At 44.5% G+C, this 16078-nt stretch overlaps 1 protein-coding gene across 1 annotated transcript in view; it reads left to right on the forward strand.

Moving 5' to 3' along the window:
• Positions 1 to 16078, forward strand: part of LOC126463558 (uncharacterized) — a 170966-nt gene that overhangs the window by 108462 nt on the left and 46426 nt on the right. Inside the window, exon 9 of the mRNA XM_050096171.1 lies at positions 11445 to 11598. Coding sequence (XP_049952128.1) covers positions 11445 to 11598 — 154 coding nt within the window. The remainder of the gene's footprint in view (positions 1 to 11444; positions 11599 to 16078) is intronic.

Consider the following 16078-nt stretch of genomic DNA (forward strand, 5'->3'; position numbering starts at 1 on the left):
CATATTATCAAGAACACAGTTTGGATTTCTGAAGGTTTCTGATATCGAGAAGGCTATTTACACCTACAGTGAAAATGTACTTAATTCATTAAATAACAAATTACAAGCAGCAGGTATTTTCTGTGATTTGTCAAAGGCATCTGATTGTGTGAACCACAACATCCCTTTAAATAAATTAGAATTCTATGGTGTCACGTGCAGTGCTGCAAAATGGTTCAAGACATACCTCACTAATGGGAAACAAAGGGTGTCAGTGCAAGGGACTAGTGAATTAAGTCATCAGTCATCATCAGAATGGGAAGAAATTACGTGTGGTGTCCCACAAGGATCCATCTTAGGGCCATTGCTTTTTCTTGTGTACATTGATGATCTCTCATCAGTTACACTGCCAGAAGCAGAGTTCGTTTTGTTTGCGGATGACACAAGTATTGCAATAAATAGTATGTTGAGTGTAGTTCTAGAAAGATCTTCTAATGATATTTTCATGGATATTAATAAATGGCTTAAAGCCAATTCACTGATATTAAACTTCGAAAACGCTCACTATATGCATTTCAGAACCTGTAAGAGGTTTCCACCCAGCATATGCATAAAGTATGAAGAAGAGCATGGCTCTGAGCACTATGGGACTTAAAATCTATGGTCATCAGTCCCCTAGAACTTAGAACTACTTAAACCTAACTAACCTAAGGACATCACACAACACCCAGCCATCACGAGGCAGAGAAAATCCCTGACCCTGCCGGGAATCGAACCCGGGAACCTTATATGCACCAGGAATTGCGGGGCGACGACTTTGAACGTCGTATACAGTTCTGGCACTGAGCACAAGAGAAATTACGGGATGATGACATATTTTTTGCACGCCTACTATTCAGCTACGAAGCGTCATTCACCAACAGCGGTAACGTAAACCGGCATAATATACACTATTGGGCAACGGAAAATCCACGATGGCTGCGACAAGTGGAACATCAGCGACCTTGGCGGGTTAACGTATGGTGCGGCATCATGGGAGGAAGGATAATTGGCCCCCCTTTTTATCGATGGCAATCTAAGTGGTGCAATGTATGCTGATTTCCTACGTAATGTTCTACCGATGTTACTACAAGAAGTTTCACTGCATGACAGAATGGCGATGTACTTCCAACATTATGGATGTGCGGCACATAGCTCGCGGGCGTTTGAAGCGGTATTGAATAGCATATTTCATGACAGGTGGATTGGTCCTCGAAACACAATACCATGGCCCGCACGTTCACCGGATCTGATGTCCCCGGATACCTATCTGTGGGGAAAGTTGAAGGATATTTGCTATCGTGATCCACCGACAACGCCTGACAACATGCGTCAGCGCATTGTCAATGCATGTGCGAACATTATGGAAGACGAACTACACGCTGTTGAGAGGAATGTCGTTGCACGTATTGCCAAATGCATTGAGGTTGATGGACATCATTTTGGGCATTTATTGCATTAATGTGGTATTTACAGGTAATCACGCTGTAACAACATGCGTTCTCAGACATGATGAGTTCACAAAAGTACATGTATCACATTGGAACAACCGAAAGAAAATGTTCAAATGTACCTACGTTCTGTATTTTAATTTAAGAAACCTACCCATTACCAAGTGTTCGTCCAAAAATTGTGAGCCATATGTTTGTGACTATTACAGCGCCATCTATCACAAAGCGAAAAAAGTGGTCCAACTAAAACATTCATATTTCTTTACATACTACACGAATATGTAATAAAATTGAGGGTTCCTATTTAAAAAACGTAGTTGATATCCGTTTGACCTATGGCAGCGTCATCTATCGGGCCAACGATAGTGCCATCTGGTTTCCCCCTTCAAGCTAGAAAAGTTTCGTTCTTTGTAGTTTTTTCGTTTGACGCTTATTTCATGAGATATTTGGCCCGGTCACGATCAATGGACCACCCTGTATATTCCTGACAGGAAACCGTCTACTAGAGGCAATCTTGGTAGCAAAGGGTGTATGTTAGTGACTGTTTGGAGATACATTGGCTGTGATTGTTTGGGGGACTGGCAGTCAGCTTACTTCGCCGATTTTTTCAAACATCTGTTGAATCAAGAGCAAGCACCATAAGGACACAGCTGCAAGACTTCATTCACACATTTCTTAAATCGATATAGCTAAGCAAGGTGGTGCTTATTTCGTTCATATTTTGTCTGACATTCTGTTTATATAATTTTTACCCTATAATTCCAAAGAGCAAACCATTTTACCAATTTTCATCCATAAACAGACAGCAAAATATGCGGATAATGCTGCATCGTTTTTCCGATGTTTCTGTTTCAACATACGTACGCCGGTGGGGGCTGTATTATACGAGGGTGAGTCAAATGAAAACCTTATATTTGTAATAACAAATCGAAATTTCGCGCCGTTATCCTGTAAGTTGTAAGCGTGCTGCAAACATCGTGCAGAATGGCCTGTAGGTGGCAGCATAGTGCAGATGCACACATACCGTTGTAGTATCAGTATAAAGTTGGCTGCCCCACTTGCGAATTGCACCAGGGAAGAAAAACGTTCTGTTATTTGGTTTTTGCGTAGTGAAGGTGTGAAAACTATTGAAATTCGTCGACGAATGAAGGTTCAGTACAGTGATGCATGTTTTTCACAGCAGCAAGTCTACGAATGGAGCAGGAAGTTCGCGAATGGTGTGACTTCAGTGGGAGATGCTCCTCGTCCAGGCCAGGCACAACGAGTTGTGACTCCACAGAACATTGCAGCAGTTGAAGCCATAGTGAAGGAAAACCGCCGAGTGACACTGAATGACATTGCAGCATGTTACAGATTAGTCATGGGTCAGCACACCACATTGTGCATGATGTGCTCCAGTTTCACAAAGTGTCTGCAAGATGGGTGCCATGGCAGCTGACTCCTGAAATGAGAGAACGACGTGTTGATGCTCATGAAGAACTTATTCGGCGCTTTGAACGAGAAGGTGATGGCTTCCTTGCAAGAATCGTTACTGGGGACGAAACCTGAGTTCACTTCTACCAACCGGAAACGAAGAGAGCGAACAAAGAATGGCCCCATTCCTCATCACCAAAACCAAAGAAGTTTCCAACAGAACTCTCTTTTGGGACGAAAAAGGTGTCATTTTGGAGCATTACGTGCCTAGAGGGACCACTGTCGCCAGTGCATCATACACAGATCTCCTAAAAAATCATCTGTGGCCTGCAATCAAATCAGAGCGACGTGGATTGCTGTCAGCAGGTGTCCTTTTGCAACATGGCAATGCAAGGCCCTACACTGCCCGTACAACAGTTGCAACAATCACAGGCCTGCATTTTGAGTGTCTTCCTCATCCACCATACTCACCAGACCTTGCCCCAAGTGATTTCCATATGTTTGGACCACTCAAAGACGCAATAGGAGGAAAGAAGTTCCGTTCTGATGAAGTGGTACGCCACGCGGTGCATGAGTGGTTGCGCGGACTACCAAAAGAATTTTTGCTAAAGGAATTTATGCACTTTGTAAGCCTTGGAGGATTTGCATTGAGCGTGGGGGAGATTATGTTGAAAAGTGATACAGCTTTGTACCACTTCTGCACAATAAATAATATTTAAAAAGATATTTAAGGTTTTCATTTGACCCACCCTCGTACTATATGGGATATTCACCTGCGCTTCCAAGGGACCTGCGGCCACAATAGAAAGCACTATGATAACTGTGAACATTATTACGGACCACCTGCCTCCCTCCATGATTGAAGTCTTTACAGAAGGTGATGGCGTTTAAGGGAATACGTGACATGTACGTAAATATCTGGTGTCACATACCGCCGGAAACCAACCAAGGGCTTGTGGACTCATGACACGCATAGCGCTTTTAAAGAGATAGTGTTAATTTTTCACCTCGTCAATGTACATCCGTACTTCACCAGTAGTTTTACTATTTAGAAAAAGCAGATAAAAATTCGCTCGGCGCCTTCCTAAGAGACAATCTCCACTCCTTCCCAAACCACTATGTAAGAGTAGACCAGGTCGGCGGCAATTGAGAGATTTATACCGAATACATTAATAAAAGAGGGCATTGATTCCTCCTGGTGGACAAAAAAGATCAAAACACTATTGCAGAAGCAACGAGAAAAGCATTCGAAATTTAAAAGAACACAAAATCCCCAAGATTGGCGATATTTTACTGAAGTTTGAAACTTAGCGCAGACTTTTCAATGCTAAATTCTTTTAATTGCTCCCACAACGAAACTCTCTCTCGAAATATGACACAGAAAATCCAAAGACGTTCTAGTCGTATGTCAAGTACACCTGCTGGAAGACGTAACAAATAACCTCACTGTGCCATACCAGTTGAAATACAATCTAAGAAACAAAGTGACGCATCACGAAGGAGTTATGAAAACTGGTCACAAACTGATATTTACACAGGCATCGACGGAAAATGCAAAATTGTAAACTTTCACGGCCGGCGGATGAACATGTGACGCTGCAGCGCAATTTTACCAAATAGCTGGCAAGGATGGTAAATAGGGGACATATCGATACCAGCGTACAAAGCCTTTGCGAATTTCATTCCGTTTACGCAGTTGGACAGTAACTATTCTTCCCAGATGGGCGCTTGAACAATATATGTAAATGTTAGGATTTGAGACACGACGTAACGTCGGGCTCAAAGAAGCCGGTTGAAATAATAGGCAAATCGCACGACATTTGAACAAGCGCAATGCCACCATTCGACTATGTTGGCAGGAATGGGTGAACCATGGCCGAACAAGCGCCAAGAAGGAAGCAGTCGACCTAGGGAGACGACAGAAACGTGAGGACCGAGCAATCATCGGAGAGGCACTCAGACCCTCGGATTCATCATTATCATCGACCTAATGTGTAACTGGTGCTTCAGTGCTCACAAGGATCGTTAATAAGCGGCTCACAGAATGGAGACTGAGCTCATCGACCTCTGTACACCAAGAAGCCTGTTTTCTGTGCTACTGGGCACATTCGGCCTGGAATCTCATTGAGTACCACCTCGATATGGGTCCCGATGACCAACGAGGACGTGTCTGACGACACTCTAGATAGCACTGGGACGCCAACCTGACTGTCGCACATTATACGGCACAACTATGACTGATGGTTTGGGGAGCCATTGCATTTCATAGCAGGACCACTTTGGAAGTCATCCGGGGCGCCCTTACAACACAGCCGGTACATCATCGATATTCTATGCCCTGTTTTGTTGCCCTTCGTGGCAACCCATCCTGCGATTACATTTCAGCAAGATAATACCCGCCCATACACGTTGAGAGTTTCTACTGCTTGTCTTCGTGCTTGCCATACCCTACTTTGGTCAAAAAGGGCGCCGGATCTCTCCCCAATTGTGATCGTTTGGAGCAATACGGACAGCGCCCTCCAACTAGCTCGGTATTTTGGTGATCTAATGCGCCAGTTGAACAGAATTGAGCACGATATCCCTCGAGGAGCACATCTAACAAATCTGTCAGTCAATGCCAAGCCGAATACTGCTTGCAAAAGGGCCAAATATGGACCAACGCGTTAATGACTCGCTCAATTTGTGAAGCTCTACGCCTTGAATAAATCATCCAATTTTCATGAACTTGTAATCACTTGTGTGTCTGTACATGTGCATCACACTACCGATGTCCCTTCCACTCGAATAATTCCTACGTGGTGCGTCTTTCTTTTGTTTTAGAGAGTATTTTATTGTTGACAATCTACATACGTTGAAACGATCATAGCAATAATATAATTAGAAATCAAAGCTCGTACAAAAAGGTGTATGTGTTCATTTTTCCCACAAGCTATTAGAGAAATAGTCTGAAGATGGTTCGAAGGATCCTCTGTCAGGCACTGAAGCGTGAATTACAGAGTAGTCATTTAGTTGCAGATGTATCGGTATAAATAGTGGGACACTCTAAAAGGTTAAGTTTTATTTTATATTTTTCTGCTGTGATCAAGCTGCAATGATCATGAGCAGTTTAAAGTACTTCAATACGGCTTTAATTTTGTGTCATGTTTCGGTTCATGCTTTGGAAACCAAAGTGTTATACCTGCTATTCTGATTTATAAAATACACGCTGGGATTTGAATTTATGGGATACGTAGTTTTTTTTAGTTGGGTTCAAGATATTCTATTAATTCATTCAGCTGGGCGCATTGTTGGTTACTACATGCCAATCAAAACCTGCTACAGCCTCCACACAACCATGCTACTCTATCCTGTGCAAGCCTCTTCATCTCCGAGTAACTACTGGAACCTACATGAAACCTCCTGGCAGATTAAAACTGTGTGCCGGACCGAGACTCGAACTCGAGACCTTTGCCTTTCGCGGGCAAGTGCTCTACCATCTGAGCTACCCAAGCACTACTGACGTCCCGTCCTCACAGCTTTACTTCTGCCAGTACCTCGTCTCCTACCTTCTCGGTCCGGCACACAGTTTTAATCTGCCAGGAAGTTTCATATCAGCGCACACTCCGCTGCAGAGTGGAAATTCTCATTCTGGAACCTACATCCTTGTCAATCCGCTTACTGCATTCACCTTTAGGTATCTCTCTACGATTTTTACCCTCCACGCTTTCCTCCAGTACTAAACTGGTGATCCTTTGATGCCTCAGAAATGTCCTACCAACCGATCCCTTCTTCTCGTCAAGTTGTGCCACGAATTCTCCTTCTCCCCAGTTCTATTCAGTACCTCCCCAATCGTTACATGATCTTCCCATCTAATCTTCAGCATTCTTCTGTAGCACCACATTTCAAAAGCTTATGTTCTCTTCTTGTGGCCGTGCGGTTCTAGGCGCTTCAGTCTGGAACCGCGTGACCGCTACGGTCGCAGGTTCGAATCCTGCCTCGGGCATGGATGTGTGTGATGTCGTTAGGTTAGTTAGGTTTAAGCAGTTCTAATTTCTAGGGGACTGATGACCACAGATGTTAAGTCCCATAGTGCTCAGAGCCATTTGAACCATTTTTTTCTCTTCTTGTCTAAATTGTTTCACCTCCACATTTGGCTACACTTTATACAAATTCTTTCAGAAAAGACTTCCTGACACTTAAATTTCTACTCGATGTTAACAAATTTCACTGCTTCAGAAATACTTTTCTTGCCATCGCCAGTCCACATTTTATATCCTTTCCACTTCGACCATCATCAGTTACTTTGCTGCTCAAACAGCAAAACTCGTTTACTACTTTAAGCGTCTCATTTTCTAACCTAATTCCCTCAACATCACCTGATTTAATTCGACTATATTCCATTATCCTCGTATTGCTTTTGTTGATGTTCATCTTATATCCACCTTTCAAGACACTGTCCATTCCGTTCAACTGTTCTTCCAAGGCCTTTGCTGTCTCTGACGGAATTAGAATGTCATCGGCAAAACCTCAAAGTTTTTATTTCTTGTCCCTGAACTTTAATTCTTCCTCCAAATTATTCTTTTGTTTACTTTACTGCTTGCTCAATATGCAGTCTTCACAGCTCAGTGACTGATCGAGAACAACAAATATTTCCCAATGGCTGAGAGAACAAGATTCTCACAGCACATTTTGCCTTGGTAGTAAGGGACAGGACTCCATAAAAGAGATAACTACCGCTGGCAGCGGGTCGGTGGCAAGCTGACAAGAGGCAAGTAACGGCCAACCGGAGCTTGGGCGATTACTTTCTCTCGTCTCTGTTTATTGGAAAGGGAACACCTGCACCGCCGCTAGTAAGGGCACATGGACCAGATGATAATGGGAGATATCGGTAAGGCTACCATCCCCAAGTTACAGCATCATCGCCATGGTTAGTGAAGCATTTTGATTCCTGCAAAACTCCAACACGAGCCCTGTCCAAGTGTTCTTCTCTAGCGGTGTAGCCGCGCGGTATAGGACGTGTTGCATGTTTCGCGCGTCTCACCCCGTCGGAGGTTCGAGTCCTCCCTCGGGCATGGGTGTGTGTGTTGTCCTTAGCGTAAGTTAGGTTAAGTTAGTTTCATTAGTGTGTAAGTCTAGGGACCGATGACCTCAGCAATTTGGTTCCATAGTCCTTACCACAAATTTCCAATTTCCTCTAACGCTCCACTCGAACAACTCTGTCTCGCAAAGTACGTTTCTTCTCTTTACCACGGCTTACTCTCATTGGGTGGTTCGTTGCACATTCACCAGCTAACAGCGTGCAGCTTTAACTTTGTTCATCCACCAAACAAATTTCACGAAAAACAGTTTGCGATCGAAATTTCTACGTTCGGTTGCAAAGTGGATCTGCCGCAAGTAAGTTCTTTCTACGACGACCAGGTTGCTGATCGAGTTGCGTCTTTGGTGTAGTTTTCCGCACCGATTCAGTGGTTCTCCAGGGATAGACTGCCAAAGTGACCGGCCTAGAACGTAAGAGCTTCTATCTTATGCGGGTTGTGTGCTGAATCGTACTGAAACAAAAAAAGCGAACTTTTGAAACACCCAATAAAAGTAGGAAAAATATAATGAAAAATTTTATTGACAGCAATTGAACCACTAGGCAACCCTTGCCGCTGTGGATACACCGGTTCCCGTGAGATCACCGAAGTTAAGCGCTGTTGGGAGTGGTCGGCACTTGGATGGGTGACCATCCGGGCCACCATGCGCTGTTGCCATTTTTCGGGGTGCACTCAGCCTCGTGATGCCAATTGAGGAGCTACTCGACCGAATAGTAGCGGCTTCGGTCAAGAATACCATCATAACGACTGGGAGAGCGGTGTGCTGACCCCACGCCCCTCCTATCCGCATCCTCCACTGAGGATGACACGGCGGTCGGATGGTCCCGGTAGGCCACTCGTGGCCTGAAGACGGAGTGCTAAATTGAATCAATACAGCTTGTCTTTTAAGAGATAGAAATCAAATTATCTGTGTTTGAAAATTACATCCTGTTGATTGCGACTTCATGTACGTATGCATTCTTCCAATCTGCTTTTGATGTTCCTGATCGACTGCTGCAACGTCTCAGCATAAATACCATGAATTTCGTCTTGAATTCTTTGTTTCAGTTCATCCAGTGTTCTGGCCGAGTCATGTAGACCTGACTCTTATGGTAGCCCCTAAAAAAAAAAAAAAAAAAAAAAAAAAAAAAAAGCGGACAAATCTGGTGATCTTGGGGGCCAGCTAATGTCACCGAATCTTGAGATGACATGCTAACCGACAATTCTCACACAGTTACCATTGACTGATGTGCAATATGTGATGTCGCACAATCCTGTTGAAATCATGTTTCATGCACTTGTAGAATATTCTTCAATGCAGATGCAACAAAAGATTGCAACATCTCAAAATATCGATCCGACATGCGACACTGTGATCCGCTTTTCATTTTTCGAAAAAGTAAGATCCGATGACACCGCGTGACAAAAGTGCACACCATATTGTCACCTTTCTGACGTGTAAAGGGCGTTCTTGAACTTCCTTTAGGCTGCTGTCTGCCCAGTAACGACAGTTACAGACATCCGTAGCGTGTCTAGAAATCCATTGCCCTCGTTTACGTATGTCATAACTTGCTGAGAAAATTTCTGATCCCAATTGCTAATCTTTCTCCTTCAGTTGGTGCACGGTTTGCAGACGGTACAGATGAAATTTTGAATGGAAATGCAGAATTCGGCGAACACTCTCTCGGAACACCCTGTCCGCAGCTGTTTGCTTGCGATCTGAACGTCATGGGCTCTGTAAGACTGAAACGCGTACAACTTAGATCTTCTGTGGAACTTAAGATGAAAAATCGTCGGAACTCCCTCTGCGCCCTTTCCAAACTACGTTTTTTTGTAAAATATTTTTGTGGCAAAAGCACATTGTTGAACTTTCCAGTGATCAATGATTACTAAATGGTAATAATGTTTACAGATCAAGGTCCCTGCTACGCAGTGCTCCCAATTGTATATGGCTGCTACTACTACACTACTGGCCATTAAAATTGCTACACCACGAAGATGGCATGCTACAGACGCGAAATTTAACCGACAGGAAGAAGATGCTGTGATATGCAAATGATTAGCTTTTCAGAGCATTCACACAACGTTGGCGCCAGTGGCGACACCTACAACGTGCTGACATGAGGAAAGTTTCCAACCGATTTCTAATACACAAACAGCAGTTGACCGGCGTTGCCTGGTGAAACGTTGTTGTGATGCCTCGTGTAAGGAGGAGAAATGCGTACCATCACGTTTCCGAGTTTGATAAAGATCGGATTGTAGCCTATCGTGATTGCCGTTTATCGTATCGCGACATTGCTGCTCGCGTCAGTCGAGATCCAATGACTGTTAGCAGAATATAGAATCGGTGGGTTCAGGAGGGTAATACGGAACGCCGTGCTGGACCCCAACGGCCTCGTATCACTAGTAGTCGAGATGACAGGCATCTTATCCGCATGGCTGTAACGGATCGTGCAGCCACGTCTCGATCCCTGAGTCAACAGATGGGGACGTTTGGTAGACAACAACCACCTGCACGAACAGTTCGACGACGTTTGCAGCAGCGTGGATTATCAGCTCGGAGACCATGGCTGCGGTTACCCTTGACGCTGCATCACAGACCTGGATGCGCGAATGGCAAAACGTCATTTTTTCCGGATGAATCCAGGTTCTGTTTACAGCATCATGATGGTCGCATCCGTGTTTGGCGATATCGAGGTGAACGCACATTGGAAGCGTGTATTCGTCATCGCCATACTGGCGTATCACCCGGCGTGAGGGTATGGGGTGTCATTGGTTACACGTCTCGGCCACCTCTTGCTCGCATTGACGGCACTTTGAACAGTGGACATTACATTTTAGATGTGTTACGACCCGTGGCTCTACCCTTCATTCGATCCCTGCGAAACACTACATTTCAGCAGGATAATGCACGACCGCATGTTGCAGATCCTGTACGGGCCTTTCTGGATACAGAAAATGTTCGACTGCTGCCCTGGCCTGCACACTCTCCAGATATCTCACCAATTGAAAACGTCTGGTCAATGGTGGCCGAGCAATTGGCACGTCACAGTACGCCAGTCACTACCCTTGATGAACTGTGGTATCGTGTTGAAGCTGCGTGGGGAGCTGTACCTGTACACGCCATCCAAGCTCTGTTTGACTCAATGCCCAGGCGTATCAAGGCCGTTATTACGGCCGGAGGTGGTTGTTCTGGTACTGATTTCTAAGGATCTATGCACCCAAATTGCGTGAAAATGTAATCACATGTCTGTTCTAGAATATTTGTCCAATGAATACCCGTTTATCATCTGCATTTCTTCTTGGTGTAGAATTTTAATGGCCAGTAGTGTATTTTCAGAAGTTCCCGTTTTTCTGTGTCGCCCTATAAAGTGACCCTCACAGCAAATCACTTGCACTCGTACATTCACGACCCCGCACACACATTCCTTTCACAGGAACACAGAGTTGCTGCTCTTTGAATACTTGTTCAGCATACGTTTCCGTGTAGTTTTTTCAGCTTGTACAGCTTGGCGCTGACGCCGTGGTGTTGGCAGAGCGGGATGAACGGCTCGCAGCTGGACGGGCACCGGCTGCACGTGATGCAGGACTGCGCCGTCCACATGCCCGTCGCTATCGGCCTGGAGCGCAACTCGCCCCTCAAACCGCGCATCGACAGGCAGGTACTCCTCGCTGACAATCACCTGCTCACTTTCTAATTATTCATTCGCTATCCAAAAGCATATCCATATAAAACACATCATTTAAGATGTAGAATGAGGAGAATGGCCGGCCGGGGTGGCCGAGCGGTTCTAGGCGCTACAGTCTGGAACCGCGCGACCGCTACGGTCACATGTTCGAATCCTGCCTCGGGCATGGATGTGTGTGATGTCCTTAGGTTAGTTAGGTTTAAGTAGTTCTAAGTCCTAGGGGACTGATGACCTCAGAAAATAAGTCCCATAGTGCTCAGAGCCATTTGAACCATTTGAGAAGAATGATCCGCCAATTCTATACTACCGCGCTAAACTTCTCTAGTCATACCAGTCCTGTATTTGGGCACTTGTTTAAGTTTGACTGGTTTCTGTCCAAGCCGCATATGTCGCATTCCAGTAAGAATTCCATGGATTGCGCCTGTCCACAGTCACGTGCGGGTCTGTCTCTGTCGTCATCTCCATCTGCACTGCCAGACAAAAAAGGTCAAGCACCCAGAAAAGGAGGAGAAAACGAAATTAAACTCCACGAGTTTAGAGGGTACATGATTTCATTTAGTGATTACAAAAGCAGGTCAAATTTACAAAGAACTAGACACTGTGAACCCACTTGATAGTGGCGCTGGGCAAAGTTGCCACACGAGCTGGTCCCATTCATCTTCTGTCGGGCACAGGTCTGGCGGTTATGACGGCCACGGGCGTGCCGTATTATCAAGCAGATAGTTCATAGAAATACACTGACGTGCCAAAGAAACTGGTAAGTCACGCGTTTTCAAATACAGAGATATGTAAACAGGCAGAATATGGCGCTGAAGTCGGTAACGCCTACGTAAGAAAACAAGTGCTGGCACGGTTGTTAGAGCGGTTCCTGCTGCTACGGTGGCAGGTTATCAAGATTTAAGTGACTTTGAACGTGGTGTTATACTCTGCGCACGAGCAATGGGACACAGTATTTCCGAGGTACCGATGAAGTGGGGATTTTCACGTAAGACCATTTCAGAGTGTACCGTGAATATCAGGAATCCGATAAAACATCAAATCTCCGACAGGGGATCTCAAGTTGATTCCGTATTTCTAGATTTCCGGAAAGCTTTTGACACCGTTCCTCACAAGCGACTTCTAATCAAGCTGCGGGCCTATGGGGTATCGTCTCAGTTGTGCGACTGGATTCGTGATTTCCTGTCAGAAAGGTTCGTAGTTCGTAGTTATAGACGGCAAATGATCGAGTAAAACTGAAGTGATATCAGGTGTTCCCCAGGGAAGCGTCCTGGGACCTCTGCTGTTCCTGATCTATATAAATGACCTGGGTGACAATCTGAGCAGTTCTCTTAGGTTGTTCACAGATGATGCTGTAATTTACCGTCTAGTAAGGTCATCCGAAGACCAGTATCAGTTGCAAAGCTATTTAGAAAAGATTGCTGTATGGTGTGGCAGGTGGCAGCTAAATAACGAAAAGTGTGAGGTGACCCACATGAGTTCCAAAAGAAATCCGTTGGAATTCGATTACTCGATAAATAGAACAATTCTCAAGGCTGTCAATTCAACTAAGTATCTGGGTGTTAAAATTACGAACAGCTTCAGTTGGAAAGACCACATAGATAATATTGTGGGGAAGGCGAGCCAAAGGTTGCGTTTCATTGGCAGGACACTTAGAAGATGCAACAAGTCCACTAAAGAGACAGCTTACACTACACTCGTTCGCCCTCTGTTAGAATATTGCTGCGCGGTGTGGGATCCTTACCAGGTGGGATTGACGGAGGTCATCGAAAGGGTGCAAAAAAGGGCAGCTCGTTTTGTATTATACGTAATAGGGGAGAGAGTGTGGCAGATATGACACGCGAGTTGGGATGGAAGTCATTAAAGCAAAGACTTTTTCGTCGCGGCGAGATCTATTTACGAAATTTCAGTCACCAACTTTCCTTTCCGAATTCGAAAATATTTTTGTTGAGCCCAACCTACATAGGTAGGAATAATCATCAAAATAAAATAAGAGAAATCAGAGCTCTAACAGAAAGGTTTAGGTGTTCGTTTTTCCCGCGCGCTGTTCGGGAATGGAATGGTAGAGAGGTAGTATGATTGTGGTTCGATGAACCCTCTGCCAAGCACTTAAATGTGAATTGCAGAGTAATCATGTAGATGTAAAGTAGACATCACTGGGGCCGGAAAATGATGCTGCAAGACCAGGACCAACGACGACTGAAGATAACCGTCCAACGTGACAGAAGTGCAACCCTTCCGCAAATAGCTACCTCTTTCAATGCTGGGCGATCAACAAGTGTCAGCGTGCGAACAGTTCAACGAAACATTGTCGATATGGGCTTTCGGAGCCAAAGGCCCACTCGTGTACTCTTGATGACTGCACGACACAAAGCTTTACGCCTCGCCTGGGCCCGTCAACACCGACATTGGTCTATTTATGATTGGAAACATGTTGCCTGGTCGGACAAGTTTCGTTTCAAATTGTATTGAGCGGATGGACATGTACTGGTATGGAGATAACCTCATCAACCCATGGACTCTGCATGTCATCTGGGGACTGTTGAAGCTGGTGGAGGCTCTGTAATGGAGTGGGGAGTGTGCAAGTGGACTGATATGCGACCCCTGATACGGCTAGATCGACTTTGACAGGTGACATGTACGAGGTTTGAGTGAAAAGTAATGCCTCCACCTTCGTAACTCTTCAACATTTGGCAGTATTGGTATTTGGCAGGTACTGGATTGTTCCGTAGCCTCTTCTGTACAGCTCCAGTTGGCGGGAAGCCGTAGCATTGAACGGTTGCGTTGTTACAGTGTAAAGTGTGGAATTCTGTGCAGTCGGTCGGTCAATGCGATTTAAGCAATGTGCAGTCATTGAATTCTTGACAGCAGAAGGTGTCACCCCGAATGAGATTCATCAGCACTCTGCGACACTTTTCTGCTAAGAACGTCTGCGAAATAATATTCCCCTGGTGCAAAGAGGATTTGGGAAACAACTTGGCCAATTTTTTGAGCGATTGTTAAGAGAAAGCTTTCGAGGGGAGTTACTGATCTCGAAAACTTTCTAAAAGACACAGGGAGTCCCTGGGAATGACGGTCACAGGCTTCGGCCGCCTGCTCGGCATCTGAACGAACATTTTTTCCTTTTCTTTTCTTTTTTCTCTTTTATGTTCCTTTGCCAGAAAATGGCAGAGAAAAGGCGCCAAATATAAGACATCTGGGCTGGCTGAAGGAATACAGGACATTTGCCACGCCGGAAATTTGCCACACTTGTCCCTTCGCCAGGTCGCGATCCCTCAGGTAAGGGACGCCCTCCCTCGTACTTCTGTCCGCTTTCAAACCGCCGTCTCCGCAACTTACTCGATACAACCAGTACGCAAGGGACTTTCTTCTTCGACATCTTGGCGAAATACAGAGCTTCTTTTCGGAAATCGAAATATTTATAACTTTTGGGAAACGAAAGCAATTCCGACGATTATGTCAGTATGTAAATAGTTTTTCCAAGTGTAAATATAGATCCCTCTGTCTGTACGGTAGCTTCCTTTCACGCTTACCGATTGCGATAGAAACAGTCCATCGCCATGGGAGCAAAAAGAAAGGAACGATGTAAAGAGAATGCGAATGTACGCTAATCATTTCTTTTTGATCACTGCATTTGTGCCTACTTTAATTGCTACAACTGCATGTCCAAAAGACAACAAGGAAGGAAGAAATGGGTATGTGAATGTTCGAAAAGAAGAACGACATACTCCATATTAATTTACTCTCTAAAATCCGGTATCCCTTGCGGCGAAACATTAGTTAATAAAGTGTAGCAGGACAATGTTCAAAACATGACTGAAAGTACGTTCATAAACAGAGATAAGAACATCTCTGATTGACATGTCATCTAAATTCGACGTACAGTTTTAAAATGTTAGAAATAAGGAAATGAAGTCATACATAATGTTATGCTTGTAACGTACGTTGTCGTTCTACATTGTCTAGCTCTGGTATTTACAGGGTCACAGAGAAAGCATCCTAGGTTTTGGAGGTAAAAGCCGTAATTGTAATGATCTCCACAACAACAGAAACAAGAAGTACAACTTAGGGAAAAATAATGTAATGTGTGTTCCAGCTCACAAGCGACATTGAAGCAGGTAATTCCTGTGACTTAGTATGGGCAGAGGTTATATTAGAAAACCGGAATAAATTAATAACTGGTTCCTTTTACCGACCCCCGGTCTCAGATGAAACAGTTGCTGAACATTTCAAAGAAAACTCGAGTCTCATCGCAAATAGGTACCCTACTCATACAATTATAGTTGGCAGTGACTTGAATCTACCTTCCGTATGTTCACAAAAATACATTTTCAGACCCTATTGTAGATAGAAAACAACTTCCGTAATTGTTCTAAATGTTTTTTCTTAAATTATTTGGAACAATTAGTTCACGAGGCTATTCAAATTGTAAATGGTTACGAAAACACACTTGACC

The sequence above is a fragment of the Schistocerca serialis genome, chromosome 1 (genome assembly GCF_023864345.2).
Source record: "Schistocerca serialis cubense isolate TAMUIC-IGC-003099 chromosome 1, iqSchSeri2.2, whole genome shotgun sequence".
Lineage (NCBI taxonomy): Eukaryota > Metazoa > Arthropoda > Insecta > Orthoptera > Acrididae > Schistocerca > Schistocerca serialis.